The sequence below is a fragment of the Limulus polyphemus genome, unplaced genomic scaffold (assembly GCF_000517525.1).
Source record: "Limulus polyphemus unplaced genomic scaffold, Limulus_polyphemus-2.1.2 Scaffold1362, whole genome shotgun sequence".
Classification (NCBI taxonomy): Eukaryota; Metazoa; Arthropoda; class Merostomata; order Xiphosura; family Limulidae; genus Limulus; species Limulus polyphemus.
Genome location: NW_013666972.1, coordinates 25027 through 43629, shown reverse-complemented (window position 1 = coordinate 43629; position 18603 = coordinate 25027). Strand labels below are relative to the sequence as shown.

Sequence of the window (18603 nt, the reverse complement as noted above, 5' to 3'; positions counted from 1 at the left end):
AACCAATGGCCTCAACAAAATTCTGCTTCTTAAGTCACGGCTTTTTCAACACTAGTAATGGCGATACTAGAATCCATGATTGTGTTATTTCTTTATTAGTTAGTAGCTTCTCTAATCTAACAAAACTTTTTTAAAGTCTCTCCTAACTTTTGGGTCACATTCTTAATTCTTTATCTTCCCTTGCACGTCCACTTCTGAAGCTGAACGAGAGTGAAACTACACAATACAAATTTTTCAATTCATTCAGATTTGAAATCTTAATCATTCTGTCATACACTTTCTTTCTAGGAACCACAGTAATATTCTACACTAATATTGACCAGACATTTTAATACACAACTAGAAACAATAACCAATAGATATTTATCACTTATAAATATTCCCTACAATTGGATATAACTTTTTTTTTTTAAATTAAGTATTATATCACTTACATCATTAGTAGCTCTGAGGCTAGATGTATAGTAAAACTGCACTTTTCATTCCAAAAACAAGGGTTCATTGTAAGGTAGGTTTCTAGAAACCACGTAGGGCAAGCTCTAAAGTGCTAGAAACATGTCACTGCGAGATCTCAAAACAGTAAGAAAATTTTTATTGTAAACCAACAAAAATACAGATTTTATCATTTACCAGAAGTCAGAAACTTGTATACATCGAAACATTACTAAATACTGGAGAAATAATTTCTCAAAGAAAAATGCCAATAAAAGTAGAGGTTGTTGTCAATGTCATGATAATTAATACATATTACAAAAATATTTAATTTTCAGTTAAGAGACAACATGTTAACAAGTCATTCATAAAAAAGTATTAGAGCATATGACAAGTTGTTTTCTTTCAAGTTATGTATCTCGTAACCCTTAACTAATAATTGTATACATTCTTTATGAATTAGAAGGATGTATCAAACCATTTACAAAAAAAGGTGTGACCTTTCTAAATTATTTGACACATGAGCAAGATTCAAGATATAAAAAAAACAACCAAGATCTATCACTAAAATTCTAAACAGATAGCATTTTCTTTTTCCTTTAAATGGTTATCTTTGTGCATTTAATCAACGTGTCGAGCAAGATTTTCTGATTACAGCTCAAGTAGGCATCACCATGAAAGATTATTTAGTTGAATCAGGTTGAACTTTTAAAGTTCAGTCAGACATTTTTAATTCTTCTGGGGGGGGGGGGGTCCCCAATTCTTTTGAAAGCTTGTAAGATTGCAGTTGATGAAGCTTCATTACTAATATTAATCTGTTAACAACAATTCAAAATCACTCGTGACAGAAATAAAGACCTGCTAAATAATTTATTATTCTTAGGTAAGCTTTGGACCAATTAGATTAAGTTATTTTGCAGTTAAACCCCCTAACGTTATTCACAACCTTTGAAATAAGTAAAACCACAATAACATTTTCATGAAAGTAATAATCAAATAATTAAGATTGTATACAGCTATAAAAGTTAGTAATTAACCATTATATAAAGTTTTCCCTGACTATTTATCACCCAATGTTTTAATTGTAGTCTGCATACATATACTTCACTTTTCAAAAATACCTTCTTTCTGTAGTTTTTCTCCAGTAGTCTTTACATTCAACTAATTTGGATTAAAACAGAACTACTTTCTTCTAAGTAGGTGTACAAAAATATAACACCACTTTTAAAACAGATACTTTCAATAAAACAAACAGTATCACAAGACTTGAAAACTAATATGATGAAAACAATTTACTTAGCATTTTGTGGTTTTATAAACACAACCATCGTATCTCCAGATGTGTCAAATTATGGTTTCTGTTGTTGGGGTTCTTGTAATGCCTGATTCACTGGGGCGTCTGGCTAGAAGTAAATCAGTAATATAAAGGTTTATTAGATTAAGGTTTAAGTTTTCTGTGAATGATCGCTAAACGCTTACTATTTTCATAATGAATTATGATTACAGAAGTGTAATTACAATTAATTTATAAACATGACCCGTGTGGAAAAGAATTGTTTCAAATTAAATTCAATAAAACAATGAGAGAAGTTTAGGCTATTTACACATCTTGTACAAAACTTGTTACTAAAATACGATTACAATAACAGCAACAAATTTTATTACATGATTAATGGATAAAAGAATAAAAAAAAGATGAGATTACTTGTAAGTTTTTTGAATATTCGTGGATTAGAAGAAATAAAACAATTTGTACAGCTTTATGCAGTACCCCCCACAGGGATGGACAGCCAAACAACTTATCCTGAGCACAGACAACAGCCTACTTGGTATACACCAATGCTTCACATGTATAAAATACAACAGCTCAGACGGGAAGCTCAAACAAAAGATCTGTCCCAGGCCCAAGGATTTATGTCTTAAGGAAAAGGCAAACTGAGCACATGCGCCAAAGATCCCTAAATAAAAAAGGGCTCTAGCAGAAATGTTCAAAAATTCATGTTTCCACTAAAAAACAAACAGAACTTCCAAGGTAGAACACAATTACTATTTATCTTTCCCTATAACTTGGTTAGGGGTCCCTTATTTAAACTGTGCTCAAAGGTCATAAGATGGCCTTGGCTGTAGGTAAGTTCCTTAACCCTTTGGATGCTAAATCGGATTTACCCAACTTGACATTTATAGCCATTTGATGAAACAAGGAGATTTACCCCAAGGTGTCACAAAAACTTTTCCTCTAAGTGCAACAATCGGGATACTCGCACATCGTTGAATTTTCTGCCTTATAACTGTGCATGCGTATATCACCAAGCAAAAGTGAAACTACTGGATTTTGATATTTAAAATGTACTTAAAAAAAAAGACAAATTCTACATTTCATTTTTAGTGGATAATTGACACTTTGAGAACCCACCCGAAATTTAATTGTGGACTCAAAGGGTTAAAAGTTATGAAGTCTTAAACCTAAAGTGTTTTCTTATTGTCTTGAAATCGTAAGTGGTATACTCATATTTCATTCGAGAAAAAATTTACTAAATTAAAGTAAGTTTGAATTAAAATATGACAAATATATTATCAAATTAAGAATTTCAAACCATCATAATTTGGTTTTGGAGACTTAGCTGTTATCTTTCTATATTCAACTTGACTTATAAATACTAATTATGTGCACATACAGCATGCATCTAAACTCCCATGCTAAAATTTTAACCCCCCCCCCCATCACTTATAAAGAGCAAATTTATTTTTAAATTACAGGGCAATCAATTTAATAAATTGAAGAATTTAACAGATTATTCACATTTAATTAGCATTCTAGCATGTGAGGCAAGAAGGAATGGTACATTTCTCCCTTAAAAGTGGAAGTCATCTGAAACAAATCTTTTAAAGGGTGATGAAAGTAGTTTAAACATCATCATTTCTTGACACATTAATTATTTATATCTATTTATACATTTCTTCTAGAATGGTTACAGAGGTAACTATAATATTTTAGTTTGATAAGAATACCTTTTCTTGTGACAAAGCATCTTGGCTCTTTTGTTCAGGTTTTTTTACAGAAAGTGGTTGTTGATGTTGTGTAACTGTTTCTTTCGGGGGTACTTTATGTTCCTGTGAAGCTATTCCCTGTTGCTGTTGTGACACTTCCTGTTGTTGCTGATGTTGTGTAACTATTTCTTTCTGAGGTACTCTATTATCCTGTGAAGGAACTCCCTGTTGCTGTTGAGGTAATGGTATGCCTTGTTGATGTTGTGGTAATACTTTGAACTGATCTTTTGGTGGTAGTGTATCTTGTAGATGTTGTGGCACTCCTTGGAAATGCTTTTGTTGTGGTGAATGTGCCCCTTGTTGATACTGTGGCACTCCTTGGAACTGCTGTTGTTGTGGTGAATATGCCCCTTGTTGATACTGTGGCACTCCTTGGAACTGCTGTTGTTGTGGTGAATGTGCCCCTTGTTGATACTGTGGCACTCCTTGGAAATTCTGTTGTTGTGGTGAAAGTCCTCCTTGTTGGTAATGTGGCACTCCATGTAAATTCTGTTGTTGTGGTGAAAGTGCCCCTTGTTGATATTGTGGCACACCCTGAAATTGCTGTTGTTGTGGTGAAAGTGCCCCTTGTTGATACTGTGGCACTCCTTGGAAATGCTGTTGTTGTGGTGAAAGTCCTCCTTGTTGGTAATGTGGCACTCCTTGGAACTGTGGTGTTCCCTGAAACTGTTGCTTAGCCTGCTAAAGAAATATATTGAATATTTATGTTCTATTTCTTGTACAATACACTAAATCAAAATTGTTCAAATCTGTCAAACAAACTTAATTTGGCTTGGATGCCATCTTGACATGGCCATAAAGATAAATGTCTCAGTCAACTCTCTCATTAAATTTACCTTCCTTATGTGACTTTATCATTATGTGTTTAAGAAATTAAATTTGGTTCACATACAAAACATTTTACCATATTATATAATTGACTAGAGGTACTTCAGTAAGGAAGCGCATTATGCCAATATAATAACAGGTAGGAAAACAACAATTTATAAGCATAAGGAAAAGTTTTATTGATGGTGGAACATACTACATGTTCTGTTAAGATATGTAGTATGTTCCACCATCAATAAAACTTTTTAGTATGCTTTTAAATTGTTGTTTGCCTACCTTTGATAAGAGGTAATAAAAAAAACAACAACTAGTATTATTGATTAAAATTAACATTATTTTTTTTTCATAAACTTATGATGTATTCAAAAAACAAACAGTATATACCAAATCTGTTAAACTATTATAACAATTATGCCAACAAAGTTCTGGATAAGTTAATTTAATTTTTTAGAATTTCATACACAAATCAATTTTTCATACTAATAGACTTTACAAAATATATAGTTACTCTAAATATTTTAAATAATGCTAGATAAAATCCTTTGTGCTACCTTTCAGAAATTTGTTTAAGAGAACTTAGAATTTATAAAACTTAAAAAGACATGGCTAATTTTTCTCCACCAATAATAAACCTTTTCAAACTAAGAGTTCATTATGATAATAAAAACAATCCCCCATCTCAAGGTAGAGTTCACCTGTTAAAAATTTGTAATTTTTCTTATATTTCTAACCTTTCTTTTGATGTGAGGTTCACTTTTATACACACACTAAGTTTTAGGTTTCATAAAGTTAAACCTGTCAAAATAATGGATGTAGTGACATGATAAAAAAATTGCATATATTTCTTAAAATAAAATCTACACAAACAATAGGAATTCTGAAATTTCATTTTTGTCAATCAGTATATTATTTTAAAAGTTAAAATTCTCCTGGAACATCAAAAAAATTTGTAAATAAAGTTTTAAACTTAAATACATAATTTTGAAAGAAGATTATTAGCATAGTAATATTAGCGTAGACTTGTTAACTTACCCCATATTGGTCTTGGAGTTGATAGCCATAATATTGTTTTGGTGGAATTGCATGAGGTTCTAAGTGCTGTGGTGGTAAACCACGATGTTGTTGTGCGACACCATGTTGGGATGGTATACCATACTGAGGAGGAGGAGGATACTGGATGTACTGTGATGGACTTCCCTGATTCTGTTGCAGATTAAATGTACAAGATTCAAGTAAAAGTTCTTCCACTTCAGTTACATTCATATATTACAAACACTTGTCTACCATAAAACTTTCTTCTCTGTTAACGGCTGAAATTAATCTCACAGACTATGTTCCATTGTATTTAAAAAATAATAATTCTAGAGATGGAAAACCAGGATAAACAACAAATAACAGCTCTAACAATGAATCTCTACATAAATTAGAATCTTCACTTGTCAGTATATAATTCTGAAATACCACTGGCTATAAATTACCATTGTATTTTCATATATCCAAATTCTGCAATACTTAGTCCCATCCCTACCCCAAATATACAAGTTCACTGTTTAAGCACCTCGCCATGCCTAAATATTATTTCCTCTGAAATAAAGAAAAGAGAAATACTAATATGACAAGTCTACAGAGGAAATACAAATCAAGGACAGAAGGTAGGTCAGAAGAAGCTAATTTGCGTAACAAAGTTTGAAGAAATCGACTCGTGGAAATAAATTATTACTTTATTGTCTATTGTTTTCACTCCAAATGATGCAAAAAACTGAGCAACTGAAAAGTTATAGTGCCTTGTATGACTCCTTAAAGCAGCATTGCTTTGAGAGAAGACAATAAAAATACCAAGCTGAAGAAAATTAACGATGATGTAGATGTCGCTATAACAAGAATAAATGCATACCACTGATCAACAAAATAGAAATAGCTGAAATTTAGAGTAAATGCCTGAAACTCTTGCAATATTTACTGAAAAGTAAACATTACTTGTATTTCTTTATTTACTGTTAAGTACAAAGCTACACAATGGACTATCTGTGGTCTACTCACCACAGGTACCAAAACCTGTTTTTAGTGTTATAAACCCAAAACTCACCACTCACTGCAAGGGGGGGGGGGGGGGTGTCTAATATTTACAGTATTTTTTCTTATAGCGAAGTCACATTGGGATATTTGCCGTGTCCACCGAGGGGAATCGAATCCCTGATTTTAGCATTGTAAATCTGTAGACTTACCACTCTCCCAGTAGGGGACAATATTTACAGAGAACTTTGCTAATCTAAAAGGTTTATTAAAAATATCCAGATGAAATACAAGTTTTATTCAACTTCTCCAACAACATATTCAGTACACTAATGACTGGAATACGCTAACTGCACAAAACCTACATAGATCATTAAATTGTAATTAAAATACAGCTATTTAAGATAATCAACTTACAATGGCTGCCTGTCTCTGAGCCTCAAAATGTTTCTGCATTTGTATCGCTCTTTGTCTTTCATATTCTTTGAATTCTTCTTCTGTAAATATATTCTGTTCATCTATACCCTAAAAAATTTAATATTCCAATAAAATATTACATCTCAAATAAATAAGACAATTTACACTTGTTTCTAAGTACGTGAAGCATTATTTTATGTAAAAATGTAAAAGAAAGTCATTAAACATGCAAATAAGGACTTGAAAATATCTCAAAATACAAAACATTTTAAGGTAAATGTTTATAATATAGAAAGTTGACATTCTGGTGAGACAATTTCATGGAATATGTAACGTTCTTAAATTCCACTTAAAAAACAAGAACTTAGTTAACTTTTCTATGAAACCTTTTACAAAACTATGATATTACATGTAATAATAGGATCAAATTATATATCTATATTTAACTATTTATGGAGACACCTTAAGCTGCATTACAACTTGTATTTTTGGAACAAGCATCTTAACAGTGTTCCCACTCATAGAGGGTTGAGTACAATATATTAAAGTGATTTGGAAGCCTCACCATTTTGTTAAAGTTCATGTTGCCATATCTGGTCATGCTCTATCTGAACCACCATTTTGATAAGAACCCTGAAGCATAGTTTCCATTGTACAAGTCCCCCCCCCCCCCATCATCGGGCTTTCTTGTCCAAAGCCTCCCACTGTTCAATTATTACTTTCCATAAGCCATATAGTGTAGAATAATGATGGTCGTTTTAACAGTTGATCGCACAGTCTTGCCCAGTATGTCTTCATATAGAATCAAATAAATACCCATTTCATTCTCCATGCAATATTTGAACAGAAGGTATGACTGGAAGTCGTATCTTGGTGAGGCCATACCCTGTTAGCCTCGTTTCCAGACAGAGATCCTCCTCGATTATGTTTTGTATTGTTGCCTAGAGTGTATGTATAACTTTTCTACACTTATTAGGAAACTTTTTTAAAATTATAAAGGATTATGTACATGTAAAAAAAAAACTCAGTACACTTGGTACCCCAATTTGATCCAAATCCCTTTTTTCTCAATCTCAAGTACAAAAGTTAACCCTCTCTTAAAATTTCTAAGTCGCCAATTTTAACACATATTTATGATCTCTGTATATGAATATTTTGCATCAGAAAGAGCTGCTACATACTATTCCCAAAACTGATCAATTTTTAGTGGCATCACTCTACCCACGTTAAGCCAAACAGTACATACCATTCCACTATAAATTTATAATCACTGTGGTTGTAACACTACATGCTGATTTGCATATTCAAAATGGTTTTCATATAACATACTCAACCCTGTATTCTCATGCATAAAATTGCTATTAGTTTTAAACACCAAAGAGGCTTAACTATGCTTATCTGAAAAACCTAACTTTCACCTCAACTGTGAAAGCAAGTAATCTAATCTTGAAACCAGTTAAATAAAGCATAGTAAATATAATTTCAAATTATTTTCAATATCCCAAAATTTTATCTTTTATTAGAGAAAAATCAGTGTATTTTTATCCAATTCACTAAATTGTTCACCAGAATTAAGCAAAGCAAGTGGTGAAACTAAACAATACTGCAGTGGAACAAATTCTAGAGTTCAATGAAAAAAAACATTTAGTGAAATATGATACAAAAAAGCAAACATAACCTCACTATGGGGAGAATCAGATATATAACCCTCTCTCTCTCATTGGTAGGTCAGAATGCAGATGTGAGTATAAAACAGTTGCTAATATTATTACTCCTACTTTTAAAGATAATAAGAGTTGCCCCAAAAATTAAGACTTCTTGAATGGGAAAAATTCTTATTTTATAAAAAAAAGCTTTACAATTATAGTATGTGCAAGGTCATACACCTGGGTTATCATAATTTGAGTAATATTTAATATAAACAGGAACCTACTCAATAACAGCTTGGAATAGTGGAGGATAATTCTCTCAAGATGTTGAGGCAGTGCTATATTTCTAGTAGAATATTAGGGTATATTGATAGTAATTCTGATAACCAGTCGAGAGATATAATTATCTCCATGTTAAAATCACTGGTTAGGCCTCACTTAGAGTATTGTGTACAGTTTCTCTTTAAGAAAGAATATTGACTTATCGAAATGGAGTTCAGAGAAGGGCAATGCTACTTGAGAAAAGAAGGTTAAGAAATAATCCTATTGAAGCTTACAAGATTATCCAATGGATCAATACGATGAAAGCCTCTGATTTCTTTGTGCTGCATCCAGAAAGGAATAAAAGTTTAAGATTTGGGAAAAGACAGGCTAGATTCTAGTTATTATTTAATGAAATAAAATGATGTTAATAAAAACTAAGAAAACTTTAATTTCATATTTATTATTTGCTGGTATATTTAAATCAGTATTATTTTTCTTACAGGGTGATTGGCTTAAGGAATGAGTTAATGTCAGCAGTAATGGAGGCCACCATACTATGACTTAAGAGGGGGGAAATGATAACTTCATGAAAAATAAAGGATTTTATATTTTTACTTTTCTTTTCTCAGAACGAGTGTACAATGAGAGACTGAAGGATTAAATGATCATGCAGCTAAAATTTTTCACCTGGAAAAATATCTTGATCAAAGCCATCACATAACAAGATTAACAATGATGAAGCCAGAAAATTGTTTTAAGTACATTTCAGAGAATTTAACAACACTGGCATCATCACTGGCTGACATGTGAAAACCAAAATTCATGTTTAAAATAACTAAGTGAATAATTAAAATATTTTTCATTTATACAAAATTCACGACATGCAATGTTTTGCTCATCTTTCATGAATACGTTTTTCTAGAAAGGCAAGAATTTCTGGTTGGTCTTAAGAGCTATATTACTAATACTATATTAATTTACAATTTTACTAATATTAATGTATCTAAAAATTAAATATGTTTGGTATATTATTTTGAAAATATTTACCTTCCAACCGTCATCTTCTTCAAAATCTCGTTTTTTGGTCAACTCCATAAACTCTTTTTGACTAATACGTTTATCTTTGTCCCTATCAGCCTAAAAAAAAGTTTACCTTCTGATTTTGTATTGAAGTCTAATACAAGTTTTAAATTCAAATATTATTTTATTAGTAGTAATTTATAGTCAGTCATATAAAGTTGTTTAACCTAGGACTGCGTTAAAAACAGCAACTCCAAACCTGTGATAAATGACATCAAAGTGAACAAAAACAAGCCTAAACAAAAGTCAAATCAAGATGCTGCACAAATCAAAAGAATACCCAGGGCACAGGCTACCTATGTAGGATATAAAATGTGTCCTAAGTTTGAAGGTGACTGCAGAAGTAGGACCCACATTGTGGTGGGGATACACCATCTATCAATTAACCTCCATTCGCTAGTTTCACATGAAGAGATTTAAAAAAATAATCAAAAAGTAGAAATTTGGAGAGCAAAATGTGGGTGCTCTAGCTTACAACATCCCACATCTATATTACCCTTCACTACCTGCAGACAGTTGTGGGAAGGTGACTGCTCTCCAAAGTAAAATAAATGAACAAATAAAGAAAGACAAAATCATGTACTACCACTTGGGGGTAAGTAAGGTAATCTTACCCCCTGAGGTTGGCATTCCAGCCCCCATTGTAGTAAAACACTAATTAGTAGCACAGTAAACAAATTATACAAGTATAAAATCCCAACCAAGTTATCTAAAATAACTAGTATAACTCCCAACTACTACCCATTAAATCCACTGTAGCTACCAATTTTCAGACTCTACATAAGCCTTTATATGTGATAAGGTGTTCATTCACATAAAAGTAATGCCAAGTTGTTTAAATGACCTTATTAAAACTAAAAATACTTATTGGAAATTATCAGCAAAATCTTCTTAATGTTTACTTTTTTATATATTTATTTAATATGTTCTTATATTTATCACAGAATATTTTACTAATTTTATTCAGAGTTTCTTCATTAAATCCATCGAATATTAATTTCTACATTAATATTTCAACATTAATAACGAAATATTACTTTATTACAGATTTTATAAAATCTGAATAATTGCGAAGTTATAATACTTATGACAGAAGAGTATGGCATATTACTATTAAAAAAGGGTAAGCCATATATATATATATATATATTGTAAAAGAAAAATATTTTCTTTTATCAAAAACATTTAGATTGATATCATTATCAATTACTTTAATTTCAAGGTCTAAACAATGCGCCTCTGCATTAGAAATTAAAGTACTTTCAATTTCTAATTCTACTGGATAAATAGTATTAATAAAATTATTTAAATGCTTGGACAGACACTACAGTTCACAATACATATATAAACATATTTTTATGAGAATAGGTTTACTGAAAATTGTATAAACCTGGACAATTGTGCCTTAACTTGCAGGTATATAGATAATCTAATTAGTATAAATAATCCTGAGATGTCTGTCTTGCGTTTAAAAGCTGCACATGCAGGCAAAGTTCAACATTTGCTTTTGAAATGATGGGAGAACAGGCATGAATGATGTTGATGCTAAATTTTATTTCACAAGAAGTATATACTACATTTAATTGTTAGGAATTAATCACCCTATCATTCACATTTCCAAATGTGACGTAACTTAAAGAATAAAATTGTAGATTTACCGTATGTTATTATTGAGTTGTTCTTAGCATGACTATAACAATTACTTTTTGTGGTAGGCGGTATAAGTAGCTCAGAGCTTTGGCTCTGAATGAAACCAAGAGTGCAACACAACCTTTTTAAAGTCCATGAAGTAATTTAAATTGATAGATTAAACTTTTCCCCATGGGTAGTTTTGCTTAAGAATAGATAACTCATTATTAAATGAAAATTTTGTAGAGCTTGTCTGTAGTTTATAGCAAAACCATTAACATAGTATAACCTGATTACATTGAATTAAAAAATAATTAGACAAAAATATTAAATACAACAAGAGCAGAGAGATTTCATATCTTCCACACACCGCTCTATTTCGAGATTGCATGCATTTTAATTGGATAATGTAAAATTTCACCTTCAAAAAATCCTTCTCAGATCCAGAATGATCAATACCTGGATCATTTTTTGTAGTGTGAGATGAGGAGTCTTATTCTTAATGTGCCCATGAAATTTGGTACAAATCTGATCACACTTTACAAAGTTATTAACTGAAACTCACAAAAATGCTTCAAAGTGATTTAGAATCCGGACTTGGAATCGGACTGTCCCATAATGAGTTCTCATATTGTGCACATCCATGTATTAGTTCAAGATAAGTGAGTGGAAATGGAAACACAGACGCATACACATGAACCCGGAAACAAAAAATTTGCATAGAATAGAATTGATCTAAAACCAATTTCTGTATTTTACTGTGATGCCCATTATGACTTAAATGTTCGTGCAAAAACATTATTACATCCAAGTTTAGAAATAATAACAAGAGTTCACACTCTATCCAAGTAGGATTGAGCTACTTTCAGGTTTTTATCAGACCTTTTGATACATTAACTTATTGTAGAATAATACAATTAATATCATATCTATATTCAACAACTATAATAGTTTTGCTTTCATTACCTTACTAAGTTTAGTCATTTGTTTTATATAGACTCATAACAGAGCAATATATATAACTTGTTTTTTAGTATACAAGAAAAAAACAATTTAAATATGAGTGAGAATTTAGAACTGTTTGACCAAATTAATTTCTAACTCAAACCACAAAGATAATTAATAAAAAATAACAGTATTCGCATAACAAAAAGGTGAAAATCCTTAAAAGTTTACACAATTCATGCAGTGTTTTTATTAGGACTACATTTAAAACACATTTAAGTGAGCATATTAATTACATACAGAGTGATAGAGGATTACCTCATTATAAATATGTTCCCTCATTCTGTTGTATTCTTCCATCATTTCAACAGGATCATCCTCTGGATTATTAGGATCATACATCTTCTTCACCTAAATTATACATAAATGTTTTACTATGGTCATATCACTCGCCTCTTCATACGCTAGTGCTTTGCGTGCCATGTAACTACCATTCTGCTATAGTTTTTTTTTTCTATAATATTCTCCTTCAAAAATTAAACAGAAGATATTTATTCATCCCAATGATAATACTTTTTTGATTGATTTAAAATGCAAGGATAAACTTATTTTCAAAAGAGAATAATAATATTTGCTGATTCACCAAAATCAGTTGTAAGAGAACGTCCCTACATTTATGGCAAAACACAGTTTACTTCATTAACATGCTTGTGTAAGTATACCACTCCAAAAAATTAAACTACAAGATTTTATAGGTAAATTCATCCTCAACCAAATGAACAACGGAATTCAACTATAATGATGTTCAGTATCACCATTTATTTACTGAATACACTTAACGAAGCAATTTCATTGAGAACATATTCTTAGTTACAGGTTCAATCTGTTCATATTATGGACTTACTGATACATAAACTATCCCATTATAGCTGTTACAAAAGTTACTTTAGTACATTTTACCATTATCTGTGAAATGATTTCAAGCAGATTAGATTGGATTTGAAATATCTTTTACAGTATTATTTCAGAAAAAATAAAAACACAGGAATCTCCTAATTGAAAAAGTAAGAAAAATTCCAGAATTTTTTCATCATTTCCCATAATGGCAAGTCTACAGTTTTGAGCCATTGAACCAGCTTTTAACAGAACTTCATGGCATGTCAAAATATTTAAGAAAACAAACGTTGAGGTGTTAAAATATGAGGGTCATAGGTAAGAAAAATATGGAGGCATAGTGACACAAAATTATATAATAATACTGTGAATATAATACATGTGGATTCTCTCTCGAAAAGGTTTTTCAAGTGAATGGCATACATACATACATACACAGGCTAGCATTCTTAAATTAGCAGCAGAGATTTAGACCATTTGGTTTTGAACAAATAACTAACCAATGCCATTATGATGTGATCCAAGGTGTCAAACAATGCTCCTATTCAATGTTGTATACACAAAGTATTTATGTTTTTCAGTCTTACGACATAAAAACTTATTTCCAGTGTTAAAGTTCTTATCTCTGTATTTTAGTGCTGTTATAAACTAATCTTCAGTATCAAAGTCTTTGACACATAAAATTTTGTACAAAACAACCAACCATTACAAACATAATATCTTAGCTAATGTAAAAACAGCATCTAATGTGAAAAAAAAACACCCTGATGCAACAATAAATTACAAACTCTTAATACAGAACTTAATTCAAATGGAAAATTCATGATAAATATAAAAAGGTTAAGACTGTCAATGGAATTATTTTGAGTTGTAACAGTACATTTGGTTGGAAAAAATACTAAAAATTACATACTTCCAAACTCAGAATGGCTTCCACTTCATCTTCATCCAAATAACCATCTCCATTAATGTCTTTAGAATAAAATAAATACTATTTTAAGTAATTTTCAAACCATATTACAAATGCAAAGAAATTTCAACTGAAAATAAAGTTTTAACAAAATTTACAAAGCTAATAAAAGAATCTAGAAGTTGAGCTAGGATAAGTGAAAGTTCAAATTAGATTAAAATTAACAACATAGTACTAATGTAAGAATAACAGTTAAACCACAAGGATTTATTAAGTTGAAAAAAATGGTTATAACAGGATAACATTAAAATAAAAATAACTAATGAACAGAACATTATTTGCCCCCCCAGTGGCACAGCGGTATGTCTGCGAACTTACAACGATACCCGTGGTGGGCAGAGCACAGATAGCCCTTGTGTAGCTTTGTGCATAATTAAAAACAAACAAACAAACAGAACATTAAGTACCAAACTTAAGTATTGTAGAAATTTTTAAATTCAAAATAATCCTTTCAAAGTAATGTTTACTAACTCGTAATGACCACAATGATAACCTTAAACAATATTTGGTTTTCTTATAACTTCTAATATACATAAGTACATATTCTTACTTTGACAAGTTATGATGACATCACTTTCATAAACATATTCACAATCAAGAATCTTCAATAGTTTGAACAAGATTCTAATTACACGTTTACCCTCTCTTGTTACATAGCAAGTAATTATTCAGCTGTTCAAATTTTTAACTTCCTGGCTAAGATACTAAGAATATTGATGACATAATCATCAAACTTTGCATTAAAAGTTCCATGGACTTGTGTATTACTATATACTATTCTACCTGTACCAAAGATAAAATAAATCTCCGATTTATATCACAAAACGACTGAGATTCGAGTGAAGGTTTTAATCACAGAAATTATAACATTTAAGTAAACATTTTAAAAATTATCTCTTACTCTCTGTCACTTTATGAATTTCAATTATTTTTCTTGTGCTAAAGATAAAATCTAGTTCTTTCCCTCATATTCTCACAATTATAATTTTCAGCCCTCCGTTCAATATTATATTTTCCCATCACACAAATTTTGTATTTTATATCATACATTTGATTAATTGTAACTCTAAATCATTTGTTTTAGAAGTATTTCTTAAGGCTACACAAGGTCTAACTGTGCAAATCCATCCCTATTTTCAAACCGACAGAATAGAGACAGCTAGTTAACAGCATGCACTGTCGACTCTTGTCTGACTGAACAGTAGGATTTGAGTATCACTCTTATAGCACACCCATGGCAGCCCTAAAGTGTGGAGCTTATTTTTGTGACAAACCATGACCCCCCCCGAATTCACATTTCAGGCATGCTAACTCAAATAGATTATTCTGAATGATCTTTCTCACACATCATAACTAGTTAGAAATGGTAAAAAAAAGGAGTTTTAATCACTAGAAAGCGAAAGAATGCAAGGTAATACCATGATTATATTAATATTATAGTTTACCCTTCATAACTAGTATAAAATATGTCTTATTTGAGATGTATTCAGAAAATTTCTGAACTTTCTTGCAGATGGTGTCTGTGTAATTACCACATAAATTGGGTACAAGAAGATCATAAATTTAAGTTAATCATTTACCTGTTCCACAGAGCTTATACCTGCTTGAACCTGTTTCTGGGTAAGCACCTTGGAGTAAGCCTATGCTCATTTTAAGGGGTAGTACTGATCTGAATGAGTTGGGTTGTTCTCCCTTGAAAAAGTTTCTGAAATGATTGTTGGCCTAAATAATTAAGGATTGTGGGATACCATAAAAAGACCCTGGTTCCACTTGAAAGTGTAGTAATTTCATTATTCTTGCAATGATCCCTATCCTACGCAAACATTTTATGAAACCTCTTCACCCTGGCTGCCAGTTTCTGTCATATGATGAGATAGAAGCTGGCCAATAAATAAAGTTTCTTTTTGTTGTTAAGCACAAAGCTACACAATGGGCTATATCTTTGCTGTATTAAAACCTTTCAAACAAAACACTGAGCCACTAGAAGGGGGGGCATGTAGGTACAGACACTACATTATTGTAAAAATAAAGATTCCTGTTTTATTCACTCACGTTTCATTGTTTTTTTCTTTGTTGTCATTTTTTGGAATTATTTTCATGAATATCCCAATACCACAATGTAAGAAACAGTTTACCACAACGGTAACATGAGGTGTGTTCGCACACGCACACATTTTATTGATACATGTTTAGTGTTAAAGGTTCTGTTACTTTATATTTATAAGTGTTTATGGTATGTTAATCTTGCTAATACAATTAGTGTTTTGTTTTCATAAATCTCATTTGTAATCTTTTAACCTTAACATTTCATTTTTCAGCACAAGGGTTCTTATTTTATCATATACAACTTACCATGCATAGCAAAAAACACTCTGGGGTCAAACTCGTCTTTAGACATATGATCTCTTTCTTCCCATACTTGCTCTAATTGAGGTTTACTACCCTATAAGAAAGGTATGAAATATGTAATATTTTTTTTATTATTTGATCATCAAATTAAAGTTTAACATTCTTAATGAGCTTGGCAGTTGTCCACATTTATTATTTCAAAAAACATTATACACATTAAATTGATTTTTGGAAATCTGTATTAAAAACCCTTTATTTCATCAGACCCAATAATATTTGTTGTAATTCCATATTATTATTATTTGAAGTCTTATTTTACAGTATTTTATTTTTTCCAAGTAACCTCAATTTTTTTTTCAGAATGCCATTAAGCACCAAAATGTATAAAAATGTAAAATTTTTTATAGAATTTAATTTATTTAAATGAACAGATTAGTTTAACAGTGATCATTAAAGAAAATCAAACTCATGTATAGTAAGTTCATATTGTTTCACAAAAATATCAGGATCTAAAATTTACTAAACAGATTTTTAACATGCTTTATTATCTTTTTTTTTTTAAATATTGACTAAAATAAAATTTTACAAACTACCTAAAATTCAGTTGACACTGTTATGTATCAAGGGTATGAAATGCAAGACTTGCCTTTAGGATTGTCTCTCTATCCCCAACTCTTCTCTCACAACCAAACACACGAGTAGCATCTTGTATGTTGAAACAACACAGTTAATTTGCAGCCTCAAATTATAAGGCTATTGCTAAGATTTTAAGATAAGTGGAATGAATAACTATATCAAACTACCAATCAAATACAGGCAATCATTTAGTTTCTTTTATCCTTTTGCCCTTTAAACAATAAATGTAGAAGAATTAAAATTATTGCAACCCATTACTCAGCAAAGCCATCACTACATCAGTTGCTTCTTTGATTTTTCTAGCTATTTCCTGTTGAATGGACAGTTCATTATAGTTTTTCAATTTTGAAAATGATTATTCTGTACTTGTAACTGTCACTGGGATTGCTAAATACATCAGGTAAGCTATGCACAAGTCTACAAAACTCAATGACAAGAAATTGTTCTCAATAATAAGCAAGTGAGCCACATTTTCAGTGGTGAAGACAAGTGCTTTCTTTTTCTAAAGCTGACAATAAAGCCAAAGTTTATCTATGACGAATAACAGAAATATTTTTCTCAAACCATGTCACATTTTCTGTTTTAATTTTAACAGATGTAAATTAATGATAAAAAATCTTACAAAAGTTATGTTCAATAATTACTGACCAAGCTTTAAACTCCTCTCTTTGAAATCAACATTTCTCTACATATACAGTATTGGTGGAGAAATTACGTCTTTGTAATTCTATATTGTATACTGTTGTAATGGCAGATGATGTATTATTTCTGTAAACTGGTAGTTCAATTCGGCATTTTATAAAACTTTGTTCTTATTGAGTATCACTTGGTACGAAGATGGCCAGTTGAAAGCTCATTCAATATACACTTATCATAAAGTTAAAACCCAACCAAGTTATTATTTTTATCATTGCAAACTTTATTTCAACAATAATGTTTCTCCCCTTTTAGTATAAAAATTACCAAAATACACGAAGGACCCCTGCTGGTGATAAACTTAAGAAATGGTATATAGCATGTTGTGGTTATTAATAAGCCTATCTCTTGGTGAAATACTATTCTCTGTACAGTCTGGATGCCAATAAAACATGGTTCCTTCAAGACAAAGCATCCAGCCTAAAGTCCAAGACAACATGCCAGTTCCACTGCAAGATGTAAGTACTAATGTGTCTTTTGGTTGCTCAAACAGGCTCCAAGAAATTTATCTCCACACACAGTTAGACTTTGGAAAGCATGTCAAGAAGAGAAACCTTAACGTACTGTACCAACTCCTCTTGCAATAGAAATTACACTGCAGAACAACAGAGAATAACCAGGAACATCACACAGATCACCACTGATGGTTGTAGAAGAGGCTGTGAAACCTGAGCATTCATCCTTGTAATATACACCTGGAAAAAAGTTAAGCACCCCCAAATATTTTTCAGGATTGCTTATTGAAAATAAGGT

The 18603-nt window shown here is 31.0% G+C and overlaps 1 protein-coding gene across 6 annotated transcripts in view; it reads right to left on the bottom strand.

Annotated features, from left to right (window-relative positions):
- Positions 1-575: 575 nt before the first annotated feature.
- LOC106463264 (nucleobindin-2-like) overlaps positions 576-18603 on the bottom strand; it is a 35241-nt gene continuing 17213 nt past the window's right edge. For 3 of the 6 annotated variants that reach the window (XM_022390699.1, XM_013923279.2, XM_022390700.1), the window contains exons 7-14: positions 16522-16612; positions 14113-14171; positions 12624-12716; positions 9699-9788; positions 6739-6846; positions 5341-5511; positions 3442-4161; positions 576-1835 (exon numbers count right to left, since the gene is read on the bottom strand). In XM_022390699.1, the coding sequence (XP_022246407.1) occupies positions 1782-1835; positions 3442-4161; positions 5341-5511; positions 6739-6846; positions 9699-9788; positions 12624-12716; positions 14113-14171; positions 16522-16612 (1386 nt within the window). In that variant the 3' untranslated portion in view covers positions 576-1781. The remainder of the gene's footprint in view (positions 1836-3441; positions 4162-5340; positions 5512-6738; positions 6847-9698; positions 9789-12623; positions 12717-14112; positions 14172-16521; positions 16613-18603) is intronic. The other 3 variants (XM_022390703.1, XM_022390702.1, XM_022390701.1) reach the window with 3 other exon arrangements.